General features: G+C 46.5%; 1 protein-coding gene across 1 annotated transcript; it reads right to left on the bottom strand.

The window, feature by feature from the left end:
• Positions 1–9,915: 9,915 nt before the first annotated feature.
• On the bottom strand, positions 9,916–15,917 carry LOC144826462 (uncharacterized). The gene is made up of 3 exons (XM_078684853.1): positions 15,844–15,917; positions 15,155–15,208; positions 9,916–14,614 (listed from the first exon to the last, which is right to left on the bottom strand). The coding sequence occupies exon 3, from the start codon at positions 13,522–13,524 to the stop codon at positions 12,310–12,312; it is 1,215 nt and encodes a 404-aa protein (XP_078540979.1). The 5' UTR covers positions 13,525–14,614; positions 15,155–15,208; positions 15,844–15,917; the 3' UTR covers positions 9,916–12,309.
• Positions 15,918–22,072: the final 6,155 nt, after the last annotated feature.

Raw genomic sequence — 22,072 nt, 5'->3', positions numbered from 1 at the left:
TCAGATGCAGACCCCTCTCGACTCACTCCGGCACAAAGACCGTCAAGAAACGGCAGCACAAGGCGGACACGGACAGTGGGAGGAAGGAACCTCGGTATCCTCTCTTCCAACAAGAGGCACTAAAGACCACTGCCCCACAGAGTTCACAAGCCCAGGGAGAGCACTTTGAAAAACATTTGCGAGCAATCAAAGAGGTGAAGGCCACACTCAGACCTAAACTGGATGCTCTGGCAATGGAGGTGGTGCTGCCTCGGGCTGTCCAGGTCAACCTTACAGTCAGGCTGGAGACACTGACCAAGATGCAGTCTGCTACCTGTTTCTCTTACCGGCTCCTTGTGCCCTTGGAGGGGGAAATGCTGCTATCCTGCGGCCGCCGCATCTAATCACGGTCTCGCCAGCCTCTTGCAATAAGGAACTGCATTTCCCAGAGGCCTGTGGTGGCGCTAGCTGACCGCGTCATCGCTCAGCGCCAGGAGGTGCATTTAATCGACCGAGGACCCACGCTGCGCGGGACGCTGCAAACCCTGCTACCTGTTTCTCTTACCGGCTCCTTGTGCCCTTGGAGGGGGAAACGCTGCTATCCTGCGGCCGCCGCTGCATTTAATCACGGACTCGCCAGCCTCTCGCTGTAAGGAACAGCATTTCCCAGAGGCCTGTGGTGGCGCTAGCTGACCGCGTCATCGCTCAGCGCCAGGAGGCGCATTTAATCGACCAAGGCCCCACGCAGCGCGGGACGCAGGCGAGTGTGCCCGGTCGAAGCCCGGGCCAAGGGCGGGCCAGCGAGCGCCCATCAGGGACCAAAAGAGGCCGGGCTGGGCCACCCCCCTTAATTGTCATCTATGGACTTACAGAACCCTCAGGACTAAGAGGAACTCCAATCAAGGTTGGGGGTTGGAGTCGGGTGTAATATCCACAGGCCAAGATTTGTACCGCCAAGCCCCAGGAGGCTGCTATAAAGAGGTTGTGCAGGACTGAGAAATGTCAGAGTGTTTTCTATCATAAGGTACTGAATATTGTCCTCCTATAGGGGATCCTTCTCGTCATATTCTGGGGATTGTTGCCATTACCTGTGATATGAGTAAACGCAAAGAGGCAAGCTCAGCTGCGGAGGGGAGGGGCAAGGGGGACTTTGGGCGCTTTTCTAATAAGTGCTGAGTCCCTGTTAATCCATGAAATTCAGTTGACTGAAAAGAGGCTCTCCTTGGATAAGCTAATAGAACACAAGAGATCGTCCATGGGCTCTATAGCTAGGTGTCCATCCCCCACTACTGGGATTCCCCCTTGTCAACACAATACGGTAGCCAGTGCCATCACTAAGGCTACAATTCATACTACCTTATCACCATTGGGGGTGGACCTATCTCTACAAGCCATTGAGTCAATGGACGATGACCGTAATCAGGTGCATAACACCACACAAGAGGGGGAGGGAATAACAGGCCACATTTCCATGACACCTGACTTAGTAGGGTTAGGGGAAGAGAAGGATGTCATATCTATAGACGTGGCAGACAAAAAACTCACCCCAAGGTTCAGTGGCGAGGTGGTCACCTGATCCAAAAAGGCCCTGCAGGCCAAGGGTACATCAACTACGACCACCGCCTTACCTGAGGCCAAGGACCTAGCTAACAGCTCAAGGAGAGGGGGACAACATATTTAGAAAAAAACAAGACAGAGGGGAGGAGTGAAAGTGAAGGGGGTTACTGAAGAAGGGGGATATACAACCCCCACCCTGTGTCAGAACTACAGAGAGACAGCGCCGCCGCAGGGAAGGGACAGAGAACTAATGTCAAAGTTGGAGACGCTATTAACCTCTCATCTGGGGCCCCTGTATGAGAGACTGAACGTGATAGAAGGGCAATTTTCGCGGCTACTCACACAAGGTAGTACTGTGGCCTCAATGGAGAAGGGGCCACGGCCTATGGGGAGGGGGGACGCTGAGACTAGTACACACCCCAAGGTAGCACAGTCGGTAGATCGCATGGGAAGGGCAAACAATGACATAGTCCTGCACATGTCTAGGCAAGAGGTGGAAAAGAAGAATCCAACAGAGGGAACCAATAAGAGCAAGGACCTAGGCCCATCTAGTTCTAGGGAAGACAACGGGCAGACAAGGGAGGAGAGGCTAGAGCACAGATCTAACACTGGTGCTAAAACTAGATCTCCCGGGGTTAGACCTGCTAAACCCGAAGAACCAGGGTCATCACTGGAGGACCAGGCATTGGACACCCGGGATTTACCCGTACTAGACCTCCCACCAGCTGCAAGCCCCTACACAGTAGTTCTGACAGGGATCCCAGCATGTAGAGACGCGAGAGAAGAAACCACACGCTCCTTGATCAACAAAGCAGTTAATTGGTTGGCTAATAATTTAGGCTTTAACATTAGAAATCACAGGCATATTCTAATGGCCAGAAGAGTGTCATGGATCGGAAATAGCAGGAAGGGTTTCCCGGGAGTCTGAGTAATTTTAAACTTTAGGTATCCGGAAATGGCCAGAGAACTTTTGTATTACCAAAAGAAGAGGACCTACCAGGAGGAGTGCGGTACTAGCATCAGACTGCTCCCACTTAATTCCTTTTACAGAGACCTGATGCACCCTATGAACAGGGAAGATCCGAGGTGAAAGCCTGCGAGGTCAACCTGGGGGGATCGTCCAGCACCGTTATTTAATCAATACGCGCCACTCCAAAGTGTTTCCGCCCTAAGTGAATTAGATTGACTGGTTGGGGGGCCAATCCTAGGACAAGGGGTGGCACAGGAGGATGTGCACCACAGCAGGGATAATGGAGGGTTAGTCGAGGAGATGACAGTGACGTCAAAACCGCCCCTTATTCATGGAACCCATGGCACGCTGGATATAGAGACAAATCCACGTAGATTAGTTGCATCTTTAACTGGGCACATTGACCAAAGGTCTAACCCCCCAGTAGTTGGAGGGCAGGAAAATATTAATATAATCTCCTGGAACATAGCAGGCCTGTCCAGTAAACTCAAAAATCAGGACTGGCTAGGATATATCAGCAGATTTAACATTATTTGTCTACAAGAAAAGTGCGAGACAGATTGTAGCGCACTAGCACTGGAAGGCTACAAAATGTATTCTGTTCCAGCATGTAGATCCTCTTCAGGGCGAGCCAAGGGAGGCCTAATTACTTATGTGGTTTGAGGTTACATGGGAAATGGGAGGACTTAGTTTGGGATTCAGAATGCACACAGGGAATACGGTTTACGAACAAGGGATTAAAATTAATTTTTATTAATTTTTGTAATGCCATCAAGGGCGGACAGACATTAGCCAGCTTGGTAGAGCTGGAACATAGGTTGATAGGATTAGAATCGCATGGGGTTGCTAGCGCCCAACTGGTGGTGTTGGGAGATTTTAATTGTCACTTGTGCCCCAACTTAATTAGCAGTAAGGGGGAATGTCCGCTTGCCCAAGGGAAGTGGGACTAGATATGGAACACACCAGGGAGGGATTTAAGTTAAGCAAGCTGGTGGGCACCCATGCCCTTACTCACACGATGGATTTGATAGGAGCAGCGGGGCACTATCGTATCCTCCCAACCTTTAAAGGGAAGGGAAGGGGCTCTGTTATTGATTTTATTTTTGTTCCAACCTCCTTAATATGTCGGATATTAAGTTTTAATGTGGAGTTTAGCGCCTTCAGTGACCATAACCCCCTGGTGTTGATCCTAAGGGACCCTGACTCAGTTAAACATTCCCATCGTAAGCAGACCAGAGGCTCCTTTACAGCCACAGACCAGGGAAGGAGATTGAGATGGTCAAACATCAATTGTGATAAATTCTACAGGGCACTACTGATGGAGAAAACCCAGCAGGTCTGGAAGTGTCTAGACCCAACAGTAGAGGAGGTGGACCTAATCAATGCATTCGAGGGAGTAGCACATTGTATTGACGGCCTGCTCAGACGTAGAACGCCAAAAGAGGATGAGGATACTCACAGGTGGTTTGATCAGCAATGCTCTAGTGCCTTGAGGGAACTGAAGGCAGCTTTAAAGATTTTTCCAAAGATAAGACAACGGTGTCCACTTGCCAGAGGAGGTATAAACAGGCACTAAAACAACGCAAATCCTCATTGCAATACCAGGCTTGGGAGAATCTGAGGGAAGCGGCCGAAGCAAGGGATATGACCGCCTTCTGGAAAATTCTAAATGAACCCTGTTTTCAGGATAAGAATAAATCCAAGCCTGTCTGCCAAGTCCTGCCAGAGGCTTGGGTGGAGCACTTTCAAGGCCTCTATAATCATGATAGTATGAGCAATTTAGTACCATCAGCAGGGATAGGAAATCAAAGGGTTGTTGAAACCCCATTTTCTTTGGGTGAGATAAAAGCGGGAATTGAGGGCTTAACCGGTAATAAGGCCCCGGGCCCGGATGGGATCCCTCCAGATCTCCTATTAACCCAGGTAGACTGTGGGCTCCTATTTTATTAAGAGTGATCAATACGGCAGTGGAGGCAGGTAGGCCTTCATCCTGGTCCACTGCGACAATTGTCCCAATCTTCAAAAAGGGTAACAAAGATAACCCACAATGTTACAGGCCTATTTCCCTCATTGATGTCACAGTGAAAGTCATGGGAGAGCTATTCTTAATCGGCTTATGGATGACGAACATGACATCATTTTGGATATACGGTATGGCTTCAGGCCGGGTCGCTCAACCTCTGACCAATGACTCAACCTTTATCTCCTTGTCGTCAAGTACACTATCGCCAGCGATGAGACGGTGTACTTGGCTTTCATGGACCTCACAGCAGCATTCGACCGGGTTAACCATAAGAAACTGTGGGAGCTATTGGGGGCCATGGGCGTGGATTCAGGACTAGTTAATATTTTAAGCACTTTGCACCAGTACACTTCAGCCCAGGTCAGATACAACGACGAGGGAGACATTTCTAATTCCTTCCCCTGCTCTAGGGGAGTGAGACAGGGCTGCATCCTGGCGCTTTTCTTATTTGCTTTATATATTAATGGTTTAGATAAGGCACTGGGAGCATTAGGGGTGGACTGTCCGAGGATAGGTAGAAGAGGGATCCCGGTTCTGCTTTACGCGGACGACCAGTACTTCTGTCACGCACTGCGCGGGGCCTTCAGCACCTCATTGATGGCTTTGTCATCTTCATGGAGAACCTGGAACTGCCCGCTAATCTCTCCAAATCATACATCATGGAGATGGGAAAAAGGCCAGGCAGGAAATTCACCTTCAGGATCGGCACCCACTAGAAAAAGTGCAGGCATTTTCTTATCTGGGAATTGTATTTGACAGCCGCATCAGGTTTAATACTCTGTCAGATGAGAAATGCAGATCTCTTATCAGCTCTTCCAGGGCAAACATGAATTTTGCACACAGGTTGGGTCGATGGGCTCCTGAGCAAATCTTGAATTTGTATAGGGCCATCTGTAATGTCAAAACACTATATGGCAGTGAGGTTTGGGGTTTCATGGATCCATTTAGGATCCAAATAGAAGAAAATAAATTCCTTTGACGGTTACTTAGAGTCCCACAGAGCACCCCCTCCTATTCAATCCACGAAGAGTTAGGTCTCACTTACATCAGAGATGGGATTCAATTGAAACCTCTCACTTGCTGGCTTAAAATATGGACTAACCCTGAAGCGGCTCTAAGCAAACAGATAATAACTGATTGCATTACCAGGGAGCATGGGGAACAATATCCCTTGGCTTAAATATGTAAGGGAGACCCTGTTGGGCCTGGGTTTTGCTGATTATTTTAACACCCCGAGATCCTTGTTAGCCCGGGACAAGGCGATTGTTAAGTCCGCATTCTTAAAGAACAAGGCCTCCATCAGGGAAGACACAGAGATGGTAAACCCACCTCTTGGCTAAATCCAGCCCAGGTTTGGAACCATACCTGTCTTATTTTTATAATGCCCAGGATAGATTCCTGATGACCAGATTTAGGCTGAACCTACTTCATCACACACTGGGGTGTCCTTCGGGGTTTCTATCATCCATGGAGTTGAGGGGCCCCTGCGGCTGAGACTATAAGTCTCCGCAGGACACGCTCCATTTTGTTTTGTTGTGCCCCTATTACGCTCACCCCAGGAAGTTGTTTTTAAAGAGCATTTTAAAGAATGCTAGGTTTAAACACAGAAAGGTTGTGCTTTTTTTCTTGAAATTGTCTGAGGAGGCCTTCACACTTTTTTGCACTGTTAATTTCCTAAGGATGGCCGCAAGACTGAGAAAAACTAAAGACAGGGGATTATGACACTGGTTGTTAAATTATCCTTTTTTCTATTTGGTACCAACACTTATGATGCCCTTCTCCTTGTTTTTTACACAGATGAATTTTATGCTTGGGGGGTTTTCCTTTTTTTAACATGTTGGTTTTATATTACCCTTGTTTCATAACTTGCCCTTTTTGAATGTAATCTGCTCAAGAGTGTTTCTAACTTTCAGCAAATTTTTAACCTTATTACCCACGATGATTTGCACTGTTATTTACTAATATTTTGTACCAACTGTCTAGGTACCCGGTAGAAGGTTTTATTTCTTGTGTTTTTTTATTCTAATTGTATTGTACTTTTATGGTATTGCTGTATACCGAATAAAGTAATTTTGATTGATTGATTGATTGTTAGTGGAAGGTCAGGCATTTGTTGATGTATGCTGGTCCTTCGTTGTGCAAGGCCATGTAGGCCTGACTCATCATCTTGAACTGCCATCTCTTCTGAATCGGCAGCCAGTGTAGTTTCTTGAGATGGGGTGTGACTCGGATCCTTCTGGGAGGTTGCCCCTGAGTTCTGTATTGTCTGGTGTCTCGTCTGGAGGCGTGCTGTAATTCTTACACAGATTGTGTTTCCGGAGTCCAGTCTGCTAGTGATGAGGGCTTGCATGATGGTCCTTCTGGTGTTTGCTGGGAGCGACTTGAAGCTCTTGTGGAGCCTGCAAAGGGTGTGGCAGCAGGTGGATGAGACTGCATTGACTTGTTTTTTCATGCTTGCTATCCAGAATGATGCAGAGGTTGCAGGCATGGTATGTTGATGCGTGGGGTATGCCGTGCTCCATGGGACACCATGGGTCATTCCATGGTGAGGTGTTGTTTCCAAAAATGATGACTTCCATCTTGTCTCTGTTGAGTATGAGACAGTTGTACTTCATCCAAGCCCTTGATACAAGCCCTCGAAATGCCGAGTATATGGGGTGGGGACTTTAATTCTGCCCATGATACCTCCCTAGATACATCCTTCCCCCACCACAACACGAGAATGCAATCAGAATGACCCACACATTGTGGACTGGGTTATGCTTACCCAGATGTGAAACATCCTGTGACAGATGAATCCTCGTACACGAGAATACTCGCTGTTCTCACCAGTACACTAACTGCACACCAGAATCGGCTTGCTCCTATGCAATCCCTCTGTGGCTTCCTTGGTCTTGTGACCTGAATGTCTAGGCCGCACACTTTCGGACCACAACCACCTCAAAATGATGATTCAGTGGGGCTGACGACATGCATCAGTACCTACTAGGAGGTTGTATGCCCCGGCCCTACGGGACAGAGTCTTCTGTGATACGGAAGGTACACGTATCGCCATCTTTGAGGCGAAGGAAAGAACTGCCTCTACGACAGTGATAGAGTGGGGTACCTTTAAGGGTCTCACATAAGGCCAGTGCATCAAGATGTAGCATTGTGTAAAACATGCCTTGCAAGCCCAGAACCTCTCTCTTGAACAAACAATATGAACAACGGAAATAAATGTGTGGTAGCTGCATGAAACTAGAACACAATCACCCCTCTCCGAAAGGAGTAAAGAGAGGCGGTGGTCAGACTAGGAACACTACACTATCAGATACTAGCAGGGCTCCTAAGGTGGTTGACCTCAAAGACCCCCAGAAAGGCCAGTAGATCCCCGGTGGGAGTGATATTGAATGTACAAGCAGATATAAACCAGGCTTTCCTGTAGTACCAGACGTCTGTATACCATTCTGTGTTGGGAGTGCAAGCGCCCCAATTAGATGAGACTGACAATCCCCAGACTTAACCCCCTTCAGGGACATACACCAGACGAAACCCTGACCACTGAGGAAATTGGCTTCATGATTGACTAGATCGCGTGCAACAAAGCTTCTGGGATGGACAGGTTCCTGGTGGACTTTTACTTCACCTACAGAGCAACCCTCTCTCCAAAGCTACTCCAAATGTACCAGCAGGCCCGGCAGGAGGGCACATTGCCGGGATCCCTATTGGAGGCTATGATATTGGTCCTGCCTAAGCCCAACAGGGACCTCCCTGGAGCTACGCTCCTACTGGCCACTGTACACCAACCACAAGATTTGCAGGAAGGTCCTTGCAAACAGGTTGCTCCCCTGCCTCTCTACATTGGCACCAAGACCTGAATGATTTCGTACCTGGAGAAAAATATGTCTTAACCTATGGCGCCTCTCCGGCTGATGGAAAAGAATCTTCATGAATTGCCTCCATACACAGCACTCTCACTAGATATAGAGAAGGCCTTCAACACCCTTGAGTAGTTTTACTTAACGAAAGTGCTGATGTGCATGACACTAGGCCCAAAAATATTACACTGGATAAATCTCCTCTACACCAACATGCTGGCCCGCATCCGGACAGGCAGAGATCTCAGTTTCTTTTGAATGCAGCAAAGATGCCCGCTGTCGATTACTTTCGCCCTAGCCATGAATCTGTTCGCTGTCCTGTTTCGGTCACAGGACCCAGCAATCAGTATACCGAGTGAGTCAAATTGAGAGGACATATCACTGTATGCTGATGATGCATTTGTGTACCTCAGGAACGTGCATTCGTATCTACCACAGGTGATGGATGTTCTAGACGATTTTGGTAGGGCTTCTAGACTAAGGCTAAATTTGACCAAATCCAGCTAATATCCCATGCGCAAACTAACAACTTAAAACAGGAAGTGCTGCCACAATTAGCACTGGGGTGGCACCCTAACATCTTCAGGTATTAAGCGATGAACTTACCACACGACAATGAACGTGTACAGGGCAACTTAGGTGATATCCAAGGTTTGCAGCTCCCTGTTGTTTTGGGGCTCCCTGCAACTATCGACCCATGGGTAGAGTGGAAATGCAAAAATGCTGTTAAATACATTTATACTGCTTCTCGACCCCTCTAGTTTACCTGCCTCTGCACTTCTTCAGGAAATTGGACTCTGTTTCTGTTCTTATGGACTTAATCTGGGGAGAAGGCCACAAGAGAGTCGCGCTTCTCAAACTTTACTCTACCTTTGAACGGGATGGGGGATGTACATTTAAAAGACTAATAAAGAACTAACAACTACTGTGTGACTTGGATTATTTCTCAATCCAGCCCTTGTTTGTGATCTCGTTAGTTCTCACATTATCATCTGCACTAGAAGAGATGGGAGCCTGGGGTGTCTGATCACAGAAACTCATTTGCATACAAAGGGGGGTGAAAGCCTGTTCACAAAGCACAACACAACTTGTTTATGTAAAAATGTGTACATTGCACAGGGAGTGTGATTCAGTGTGAGTGTTGTATGACAGGAGCGGGCAGTCTTAGTTGCTGAGACATTAATCTCTGACGGGTGCCTCTTTAGCTCTTTCAACTGTTTGAGACTGAGAGGGTGGCAGTCTCAAATTCCCGGGACACAGCTACCAACAGCTTCCCTCATTATCTTTGATTTTTGCATCTACAGGTGTTGCATATGCTACCTAAGACAGTAACCTTAGAGTGCTTTCTAGAGTCAGCCTGCTTTGCATTTTCCAAACTTTGGCCAGCAAAGGTAAATGTGTCTTCTACTAAAGTGTTCTTAGTACGCTTTTGGTAACGTGGCTTGAGCAGTATGGCCTAAAACACGCTCGAAGGAAAAGCAAAACAGTGGAAGTCACAAATTTCAATACAGTTTATTAAAAATAGACAAGGAACTGTAAGATTCAAACCAAGTTTAGAGCAAAAATAATATTTAATAATTATTCAGAAGCAAAATCTAAAGGTGGGCTGTGATTTAAGGATTATTAATTAGCAAAAACAACTGTCAAAACCAAACAAAAAGGTAAATAAATAAAAAACAAGCAGTTCTACTGAATCAATCAGGAAGTCACCTACAAAATTGTAGCTGACTTTGGGAACTATGCTCGAGAGGACAAAAATAAGTTTAGTCTCAGGTAATGATTAACACTAGAATTTGATGCAAGGTTTTTGGCTGAATCAGTCTCAGAAGGTGACGAGCTGCACAGAAGTGGCTTGAAGTGCAAAATTCCCACAGAGTAGAGGTGGGTCATCAAGTTGAACCTGAATCCACGTCCATCAAAATGTGTGAAACATCAAGCAGTTACAACAGCTGCGAAGTCTTCGGAGCTTCCAAGTTATGGAGATGGTTCAAGGTTGAGGATAAGAGCCAAAGCATGGAACGTGGCAGGCCTGAGGCATGGTTAAGGGCATAGCAGGTTCCATTTGAAACAAAAAGAAGATGGAAAGAGGCCACTCATGTGGATCTTGGTAATACGAGGCCGTGTCCTTTTGGAACAGAAGTCATTAGTGTCAGGAACTGAGATCTGCATGCGCCTACATTGTTACAGACATCGAGAACTACATGTCCCAGAATGCCTTCTGGGCGAAAGCAGCGCTAGTTGATAAAAATCACGTGACAACGCGATAGCGTAGTACGTGATTCTGGCTTTCCTGGACTCTGTCAACAGCCGTGCTGTTGGAGGATTGGATTCCTGTGTTCCATCCCGTTGTTTTCCTGGAGATTAGATCCGTGTATCGCTAGAGGCTCGGCTGAGCCGCTGTACCAACTCGCGTCTCATCTTCCGTGAGGACGCGATCCGGATTCCTTCATTTTTGCCTGCTCGTGGCTGCGGCGGGCATCTTCTTGTTTCCGCTCGGCTGAGCGTGAACTGCTCTTGTTCCTCGCCCGCTCGCGGCTGCGGCGGGTTGTATTCCTGATCACCGCTCGTCTGAGCGTGTGGATCAAAGAAGTGAGTTCCCTCGCGGCTGCGGAGAACTTGTGGATTCCTTCTGTTTCTGGTGATTTTCAGATAAGGAGCCACGGCAGCATCTCACCCTGCACTCGATCTTCAAAGGGTATAGTTGTACCTTTTCATTGACAAACACTTGGCCTAATTGATATATGCTAAGATATATATATATTCCTGAGTGACTTCCTATCCTGTTCAGACAGTATACTTGTGGGAGACTAAAGTTCTGGATTTCCTTTTGTGTTTTTTCCACGTTGGGTGGAACCCCAAACTGTGTGTTTTTTCTTTCTTGGCTCAAGACTGAGACTGAGTTGTTTCCACCAGGAACTTACTGGATTTGAACCCTATTTTTTATCTTTGGAGAAGGATAATTTTGTTCTATTTTTGTTCTGGGATCCGCGGGGTGTGGATGTGAGTATGATTGAGTAAAAGGATTTTTTGTGTTTCAATACACGGTTACTGGTGTGGTGTTGATGAATGGTTATTGTCTTTTACAGGTGGTGTTGTTTACCTGTTCGCAAGAAGAACATCTTGTTGGGAAAGACCTATAAGGTATAGTTAGGATTCTAGCGAGAACATATGAGAGTAGATAGGATTGCTGTACAGTATTAATGTTATGCTTTTTTGTTACAGGTAATCCTTTTCCATCGCAGTTCCTACCCTTTCCCATCCCTCGCTTGATTATCTCTATACTCTGTATATTTCAATAGTCAGAGTTCGGGGAAAGTCAGGAGGTGGACCTCATATAGTATCACCCTGATCCTGAGGAGCCAGAGAGGATGTGACAATTAGGACTGTTTAGGTTGCGCCCAAGAATGGTTTGCATATGGCTGACCTCATCTGTAGTTACACAAAGACTAGAGAATGATGTGGTGGGATGTTGCAGAGATTAACTACCAGTCCATCCATCACCTTTAGTTTTTCTCAATGATCAGCCCTACGTGGTACAGACATAAACAGATGTTGGTCCCATAGAGACCTATGACAAAGGGACTCCTGCTGCAGCCCCCTGGTGAGGCTCGTTAAGGCTGGAAACAGATTGAGGTTCAAGCATTCCTGATCCTTGGAGGCGTGGCCTCAAAGTTCAGGATCGAATGGACTATGTGGGTCAGAGCCACTGCTTATAAACACTCAGGGAGCAAAACACTCTGAATGGAATGAAGCCACAAATAGTTACAAAAGGATGAGGTTAATTCAAGCATTTCCATCCCTCGCTGTGTGCTTTTCTCAGTAGACAGTTTGTTGGACAATCAATGGATCAATGTCTTTGTGGCTGCTTCATGTAAATGTTTTGCGATGCTGAAACCTCCCCCAGGGTTTACAGTGAGCACCTTTTATTTTCCCACATTGTCTCTCCCATGTAGAAAGGTTACATTTACAACTAAAGTTTTTGTCACATTGAGAGCACGAGTCATTTTCTTTCTCGTTGTGCGTTCTCTCTTGTTGAATGAAACTGAATCTCCAGCAGACGCTTCCATGGCCTTTAGAACAATGATGAGGTTTTTCCCAGTAAGTTCTCGCAGGTTGAGTGAGACCAGATTTCTGACTGAAACTTTTCCAGCATTCAAGGAGCTAATACGGTTTATCCTCAGTGTGAGTTCTCTCATGTCTAGTGAGAGTGTTTTCAATCTGAAGTTTATGTGGCATTCGGAACACTGATAAGGCTTATCCCCAGTGTGAGTTCTCTCATGGTGAGTGAGAGTCTGTTTCAGTCTGAAGCTTTTCTGGCATTCAGAGCACTGATAAGGTTTGTGCCCCGTGTGAGTTCTCTCATGGCGAGTGAGAGTGTTTTTCAGTCTGAAGCTTTTCTGGCATTCAGAGCACTGAAAGGGTTTGAGCCCAGTATGGATTCTCTCATGTTGAGTTAAACCGGATTTGTGATAGAAACCTTTTTGGCATTCAGAGCACTGATACGGTTTCTGCCCAGTGTGGGTTCTTTCATGCACAGTAAGGCTAGATTTGTGACTGAAGCTTTTACAGCATTCAGAGCACTGATAAGGTTTTAGTCCAGTGTGAGTTTTCTGGTGTTCAATTAAACTGGATCTCTGACTGAATCCTTTCCGGCACTCAGAGCACTGGTAAGGTTTTTGTCCAGTGGGAATTCTCTCGTGTTCAATTAAACTGGATCTCTGACTGAATCCTTTCCGGCACTGAGAGCACTGGTAAGGTTTTTGTCCAGTGTGGGTCCTTTCATGTACAGTAAGGCTGGATTTATGACTGAAGCTTTTACAGCATTCAGAGCACTGATACGGTTTCTGCCCAGTGTGGGTTCTTTCATGCACAGTAAGGTGGGATTTCTGACTGAAGCTTTTACAGCATTCAGAGCACTGATAAGGTTTTTGCCCAGTGTGGGTTCTTTCATGTAAAGTGAGATTGGATTTGTGATTGAAGTGTTTCTGGCATTCGGGGCACTGATAGGGTTTTCGTCCAGCGCTAGTTTTCTCATGTTTAGTGAGGTGGGATTGATGACTAAAGCTGTTCCCACAGTCATTGCTCTTATTCGAGTTGTTTGTTTCTTCAAGTTGGCTTTGTTCCTGGATACATGTCATCTTAAGACTGAATTTGATTTCTGATCGTGTACTTGTTTATGTTACACTCAGCATTAAATTCTAAAATACATTTCAGATGCTCTTCTTAACATATGTATTCAACTAATTATAGTTTTTACCTGGAAATTATTTCCTACCTTTAAAGGCACCGATCAAACTTGTCTTATTAACTTTCACTGAGGAGCCCCTTGTGTTGATTAAGAGGCCTCTCATGGATTCATTTTCTCCGAGTTATGCCCGGGTGAATTCTCTCAAGTTTAATTAGTCTCATTTAGTGATTCTAGTTTATCACATTTGATTTAGGAGTTTTAAAAGCACTGATAAGGTCTTTGGGCCTTAGTGTTAGCCTGTTAGGTATGTTTGTTCATACCAGTAATGACAGATGATTAGGGCATGTCAGGGTGGTTTATAAATTATCAATAGCGTAACACTGGCCCCTTTTAAACTTTCTGTGCCAGTATATGCTTTTTTGTTCAGTGGTTAAGACAGGTATAGGAGCGACTTTGCAGTTACAGGACCTTTTGAAACTACTCGGATCAACCCAAGAGACAGAGCTGGTGGGGACAAATCTTTCTATATTGGAAATGGTAATCCAGCATCTTTGCTGTGACGACATCTGAGAAAGCGTATTTACAATGACTTTCTTTTAAACAATATTTTCTCTCCTCTCGTCCTCAGGAGACAGAGACAAAAACTTGCGCTTGTAAACCAGGGATATTAGTCTTTTTGACGGTTCTGTCACATCACAACACGTCTACGGATGCTGATCTGTTGGGGAGGGTTTGGGTCTCCAAAGCATTTCTCATAAACCATCAAACAGAATTTAACAACACTGAGTTTTCTCAATTGCACTGCGTGGGGATCAATTGTGGCCAATGTTCTCCTCAATCTCAGTTACTGACACTTGGTAAACATTTATGATAATTTTCCTTTAGGGATTTGACAACTTTCACATTCACCAGTTTCTTCTGGCACATAGAATGCGTTTCTTCTCTAGAGCTCGAGAATGTTTTAACATTCCTTGAAATAATCCTTTTTGTTGTGTTTCTCTAAATTGAAACCTTCTTTTTTCTGTTAATGCTTCAGTCACCTGTAGAAATGAAGTCAGAGATTGTAAATGAACACAAAGAAAAAATATTTATGACCTTATACTTTGCACAAAGAAAGTATTGGCAAAAACAAGATAGGAAATCAGTTGAGTTGCATTTCTGATAGTGGTGAAACAGCTCTGGGACACTGTGTAGATCGGGAGCTTCGGATCACTGGAACTCAAGGATGTGAGAGTAAACGTATTTTAATATTTAAGAAAGAAACACAAGTTGCACATATATTGTGACACAGATTCTCAGAAGCAGCCAACACTATCAATTTACAATTTCTGTGGCAAAGGCTGGAATCACAATGAGATATTTGTAATACTTTTAATGAATTATCAGATTTTATTTACTCCCCTGCCCTCTTAGACTGTTAATCTATTCCTTTTTCCAGTGATCTAGGAAGGGACATTTTATTGAAGGAAGGAATTGCCCTTGCTGCACTCAGTGCTTTAAATGCCACTGTAGACTGACGCTGTGTCCAGTTAGCTCAGCGGAATTCAACCTTTCAAATTGTGCGGATGATAAGGACTTACTTGGTGGCCCAGAACTCATCACACTCCTCCGACAGGACCCAGGCACTGCAACACCTGAAAAAGAGAAAAAAACAGCACAACAGTAAAGAAAAACAGAAAGGGTCTAGAAAAGAAAACCACAAAACAGAAGAAATGGACAAAAGGCTATCTTCCACTCTCACCACATGTTCCAGCACAGGAAACCATAAGTTACTTCTAAAGACAGTGCCCCCAAGGTTAGCACCAGGTGCGGCTCCACCGGTTGTAACACACTAAAGCAAGCCCTGTGTGCATGTGTGTCCACGCACATGTACTGTTTCTTTTGCTTGTAGTAGACAAGAAAGAAAAGGGCAGTTTAGCGGGATGTAAAGAGATGTAAGTCAGATCCAGAGATGAAAGATGCTGAAAGACTGGACAGAGGGAGGATAGTATCACGTGGTGTAGAGGAGGAGACAAATGTGAGCATAGTTAAAGAACTGCTGGGCAAAACTGACCTAAAAGGGAACTGGACCTGCACTACACCCCCAACATTTCCAGGAGGAATGTGGCTCCATCATATTATTATCAGAAGTTTGATAACAACAAGAATAGTGTACAGAGGGAGTCAAATGTTGAAGTGGAAGAGACAAAAACAAAACAGAGCTCAAGAAAGGGAATAGAGAAAGAAGAAACAGGGGAAAAGGAACCCTAAGAGTTATAGGAATCCTAACCTGACAGTTATATTATAGATTGTTCCTCCAAGGGTGGCAGCCACGCTGCACTGCCTGCTCATCCCAGAATACCTTGAAAGGAAGTAAAGAAATAGTTTTGCATCAGAAGACTATGACACTTCATCACAGTTTACAAATAACCGTCCTGAACGTACAAAATAAAAGAATCTCTTGTTCTCTGGAGGCCATTGTGAAGCAAATATGGGTATGAATAAATACTTTTTTCGTTCACCAAGAACCATGATCCCTTGCTGGAAAAGGTCTCTGTGAATACAGAGTTCACCCACAGTCTCAGAGAACAAACCCTAACAACCCAGTCCACGTCTTCATAACCCCCACCTTTCCATTTCCAGCCCATGAAACTTGCAAATTAAAACAATCCGGTTCACAAAAGGCATGTTAAAGTCCTTGTACATAATTCTGCCCACCGTTCATAGATAATTCAACGAGACTCTTAGATTTTTCCAAACCATGTTCTCTGAGCAACTGCAATTCAAGCTCAAGCTGATGCAGAGTTCAAATGCTGAGCAATGGAAGCAACAAGGCATCAATGTGTTGGCGCTTTGAATTTATAAATTATTTAAAGGTGTGATGCGGAGGGTCAGTGTCTTGTGAGCCCCATAGGACGGCGACCCAAGAACTAGACTTTGGAATAAATCCTTCACGAGACAAAGCTTGGAACATTGGAATGTTGAGGTCCATTGAAGACAACGGAGCAGCAGCAGCCTCTAAAACCTGATATAGGCCAGCTGCTCTCAACATTACAATGTCCTACTACACAGCCTCTGCCTCTCCAAAATATATGGATTGGGCAGGAGAAGGCAGAAGATAGAGCCTGCAGCAGGGCACACAGGAGCCTCCCCCTTTCCTCCTGCCGTAGCTCGCAGTGTCACTGGCGTCTCAGAAGGAGGGGGGTTCTGCTCATCTACTGCATCTCCCCGGCTCACCTGAATGATGAAAAGCAGTTTAGCCGAGACCAGGGAGAGCCAGGGGCTGACTTCAGCCTCCTTTAACAGCTACTGCTGTGAATGTTCAACAATTAACCACCACGGTCCTGCATGCGGCGGTTAACTGTTCAACATTCACAGCAACAGCTGTGAAACAAAGGTTTCGGAGTACCGGAGGTGTTTCAACCCCCTCGGTCTCTGGGACACCTTTGTTTTATTAATTAACACATTCTGCCCTCATGGGGCAAACAGTGTAATGACCTTATAGTCGGCCATAGCAGGCAATACTGCCCATTAAAGGACCGCCCCCTTTGTAAAGGCCCTTGCCTTTGGAGCTACAACAAGCTTCAAAGCTATATTAAAGGTTTCAAATAATTAATGAAGGCATAAACATGGGTACTCAGTCAGAGAAATAATTATCATAATATTTGCAGGAGAATCACATAAAGGTAACCTCTAAAGTATATCAAAAGACAGACTCCAAAATAACTCTAGCTGTAAAGTCAATAGACAGACCACCACAATAAATGTGTGCTAAGAAATAAGAAAATATTTTTCCATAATATCAAATAGCAAACTGATATAGAATCATCTGCTTAGTTAACAATCAAGGAAACGTTCTTAAGTTTTTAGACAGAGAGATTACATTATTGACATGGTTCATGATGAGGTAAAAATGACAGCAATCAATGAATGTTCATGAAAACATTGCACAACAAAATGTAATTTAATAAACCACACCCACAAAATGAAATGAATAATTAATTGTGACTCTTCCCCATAAAACCACAAGTCATTTTACAAGGTAATTCTCTAACATAATAACTGGATCTTAATCACAGTTTAAGTTTGTGGCCATTCATCATTGACCCAATTTGTACGGGAACATTTGCTGTCAGCTTATTAGTTGTTTATTAGAAATGCCTACAACTTGGACTCCTTTCCCAAGAGGTGTGGGTTGGGAGCTCCTGTCAGTCTGACTGTGGAACGGGTAGCTCTTTTATTGATTAAAAGTGATGCTCGATTCCCATTTACGTCTTCTTCTACAAAAGGGCCACTCTGGGTGACCTCCAGGACTGCACCAAGCATGCAATCCTTCTCCCGTCTCAGGCACAGTCATTGTGTCTGATTCAGTCCAGTAGAAACTCCTAGTGTTGATGCAAGTTGTGGAAAATCCTTATTAATCACTAAAGGATTTTGTTGAAATCCTGAATTTGTTGAGAATTTTGCATTCTATTCTGCATTGGGCTGTTGGACCATCGGGACTGAAGGCATGTTCCAATTTATCTGCCTTTGATTCTGCATGCTCGGCACAGGGGCCAGTTGGGCTGCGACCCTTGAATGAGACATCCCATTCGGTGCCATCTGATTCATGTTCCAGTTTCCCAGGTTCCTGCAAACATCGCACAGATCATGTCTTATTCTGCACATTATTAGTGTTTGAGGTATTTAAATTGCCACTGTCAGTAAAACCTATACGCTAAGCGGGGCCGCACTGGCCGTAACGGGCTTCGGGTGTTTCCACGGGGGGCTGGAAGAGTGGGGGCTGATTCTTCAGTGCTGGGAAACGTATTTGTGACTGGGGGCTGGTTTTGTTCTGGTTGCTGATATTTCACCCGCAGCAACAAAAGAGGCAGGGGGTTGGTCCGGCAAAATTGTCAGGCCTGGTTTGGGTTCCCAATCTGGCCCTGACCCAGGGGAACAACATTTCCTCCTTGCACATACTGAACATCATTACTCTGCACACCAACGCCGTGTATATCCAAATTCACACCAGCAACAAACCCAGAATCAAAACAAGAATAAAATCCATGAGAACCACTTTCGTCACCCGTTTGGAACATTTTTGTCTGAGCGCTCATTATTTTTTCTTTGATATTTTTCTGCTTAGTAACAAAATTCTCACTACAGAACTTTGCGTAAAACAAAATCGCTACCGGAATGTTAGTCTGCAGCCCCTCACATTTTGCTGGATATGTGAACTAACCTCTGGATGTAACGCTAAAAGATGCGACCTCTTTTACCCGGTCTTCGCCTTTGCAATTTTGTCTGTAACTCTGCATTATTCTCTTATACTATATAATAAAATATTTTGAGGGACTTAACTCTGTGGCTCTTCAATTGGCCAGTTTACAAGCAACTTACAATCATTCCACAAATCTCTTGGGACAACAATTAAGAAACTTACACTCAGCTCTCGACCACCCCGCCTGGCCGAACAGGCCTCATCGCCACTGCATCCCTCCTGGAGAGGGCCCCACCTCCTTTGAACCACCCAAACACAGGACAGGCCTCACCTCCTCTACACCCTCCTGAACAGGCCTCTCCCCCTCTGCTCCCCTGGACAGGCCTCTCCTCCTCTACACCCCCCCTGGACAGGCCTCACTCACCTCCTCTGAGCCCCCTGGACAGGCCTTGCTTCCTCTGCATCCCCCGACAGGTCTCACCTCCTCTACACCTTCCTGAACAGGACTCTCCCCCTCTGCTCCCCTGGACAGGCCTCACCTCCTCTACACCCCCCTGGACAGGCCTCACTCACCTCCTCTGATCCCCCTGGACAGGCGTTGCTTGCTCTGCATCCCCGGACAGGCCTCACCTCCTCTGCACCTACCTCCAAACAGGCCTCACCCCCTCTACATACCATGGACAGTCCTCGACTACTCTGCACCTGCTGGACAGGCCTCACCTTCTTTGTACCTCCCCCTGACAGGACAGGTCTTCTAACCTCCCCTCGACAGGACAGGTCTCACCTCCTCTGCCCCTCCCCCCTCTCCACAGGTCTCACCTCCTTTGCCCCTCACCCCCTCTCCACAGGTCTCACCTTCTATGTACCACCCGGACAGGTCTCACCTAGGCTGCACCCCCCTGGACAGAACAGGCCTTACCTCTTCTGTACCCCTGGACTGGTCTGACCTCCTTTGCACCCCTGGACAGGCCTCACCTCCTCTGCACCCCTGGATAGGCCTCGCCTCCTCTGCACCCCTGGACAGACCTCCCCTCCACTTCACCCCCCTGGACAGGCCTCTCCTCCACTGCACTCCACTGGACAGGCCTCACCTGCAATGCAGCTCCCTGGACAGGCCCCACCTCCTCTGCACCCCTGGACAGACCTCTCCTCCTTTGCACCTCTTCGACATTCCTAACCTCCTCTGCACCCCACTAGACATGCCTCACTTCCTCTGCACCCCCCTGTACAGGCCTCAACTATTCTGCACCCCCAGCTGTGGACAGGCCTCACCTCCTCTGCACTACCTTGGACAGGCCTCGCCTGCAGCTCCCCCTTCCCTGACAGGCCGCACCTCCTCTGCACGGCACGGCACGGCACCACACCACAGAACAGGCCTCTTCTGCAACCACCCACCAGAAAAGCATCACCTCCTCTGCACCCATGGACAGGCCTCACCTCCTCTGCACCCCTGGACAGGCCTCTCCTCCTCTTCCACCTGGACAGGCCTCACCTCCTCTGCACCCCCGGACAGGCCTCACCTCCTCTGCACCCCCTCAGGAAAGACCTCATCTGCTCTGCAACCCCAACCCTTGCAGGACATGCCTCATCTCCTCTGCCGCCACAGGGACAATGTGAGAAGTTGGCCTGGTATATGCTGTCCACTAGTTATAATTGGCACCTTGTACCAGTCCAAACAACCTTTATTGATGATAGCTATGGAGAGCAGTCTTCAGGCTACGTCTTGAAGGAATGTAAAGCAGCTTTCTTACCAGTCTATAATCTCTTGAATGAATGGGATCCACACCAGGTATATATATAAAATATATGTATTTATTCTAAAACGCACCCCCTAGTCTCTTTATGAGGCTAGAACTCAAAGTACACAAGCTACAAGTCAAATACTCACAGTAAATAGCACAATAGGCCGCAGGAGGGACCAAACCATATTCTAAAATAGTGATATAAGAACCACAACTTGACTCGACACAAGGCCTAGAGCCTGTAGAATCACTGGGCCCCTTCGGAACCACCCAACGTAGTGACACAGGGGACCCACGGGGGACGAGCGCAGTGTGGGAACACAGCCGCAAGCGCTGTTAGCTTCTATTGGGAAAGTCGTGGTTGGAAATTTAAAGTTTCAGGATACTTAGGAGAGGACTACGAACAAACCCTTTTGGAATTAGACGGTTCTAGGGCCAACACCCATGGGAGCACTGGAGTACTCGTGTTACCTAACCCAGGAAAGCCGGGAGCATAGGTGCCAAATGGTGTCGCGTCCCATCGTCGTTTTCAATGGCGAGTTGCTGCAAAATGCTGCTGACATGAAGAGGAGAAGTGTCCGAAGAGATCCAAGTCTGGATCGAAGATGAGAAGAACCTGAAAGCAGAGGGGACAGAGTCTCGGTCACTAGTCAGTGACCAGGGGCACGATAGTCGAATGCCCACCGATGTCGGGTATTTCAGGTGAGATGAGGGTAAGCTTGACTCTTCAGTCACGAGGACCAGGAGGCGTCGACGACAACCAGAAGCAGGATTCAAGCTCGCCCACAAAGGATGTCAAACGCTGCAGCGTTGGTGCCCGGATTGGAAATAACAAGCCTTGGCAACAGCAACCGACGCAGAAAGGAAACAATGGCTTCGGAGTGGACCAGTAAGGTCCAGGCGACTCACCAAGCAATGGAGAGTCTGAGCACGTCTGAAGCAACCAGGGAAGCCCAAGGAAAACCAGAATTGCCTTCTCAGGTACCCACAAGTCAACGGACAAGGGATCGTAAAGGTACCTCGAGCTGAATCACAAAATGGCAGCCCTCGTTTCACTCGGAGTGGGTAGGCCAGCAATCTTCAGTGGATCCTCTGCTTGGGGTCGGGCTACAAGTAATCCAAAGCACAGCTTCGAAGAACGTCGAGAAACTGATGTACTTGCAAATGTGCATGGTGTAAAGGGGTTCCGGTTCCACATTACCCACAATGGCTACAGGTCTCGGCTTTTCTGGGGACTCAGATCAGCCTCGGGGAAGTCTGGAAATCCACGTCTGGTGTTGCAAAGTCTTTGGCGTCTGGCGGGAGCTTCAGAGATGCAGACCGGTCAGATGCGTCTTTGGTGCATGCCAAGCAGGGGAGTAACTCCTTTACTCCAAGGGAGATTCTTCAATCATCTGGCATTGAACAGATCATCGAAGGTCCAGGATTCAGTTTCAGAGTGTTGTCCAGGGATATCTAAAGTTTTGGTTACAGAGGTTCCTTAATTATACCCAAGGAATGGGTTGGACTAGCTCTAGGGACCCACCTATGGAAGGGTTTGGAAAGAGGAGGGGCTACACCAATTTCCTTTGTTC

Source organism: Lissotriton helveticus, chromosome 1_1, assembly GCF_964261635.1.
Source record: "Lissotriton helveticus chromosome 1_1, aLisHel1.1, whole genome shotgun sequence".
In the NCBI taxonomy this organism is placed as follows: Eukaryota; Metazoa; Chordata; class Amphibia; order Caudata; family Salamandridae; genus Lissotriton; species Lissotriton helveticus.
Note: the sequence above shows the minus strand (reverse complement) of the source record. Positions and strands in the feature narration are given on the sequence as shown.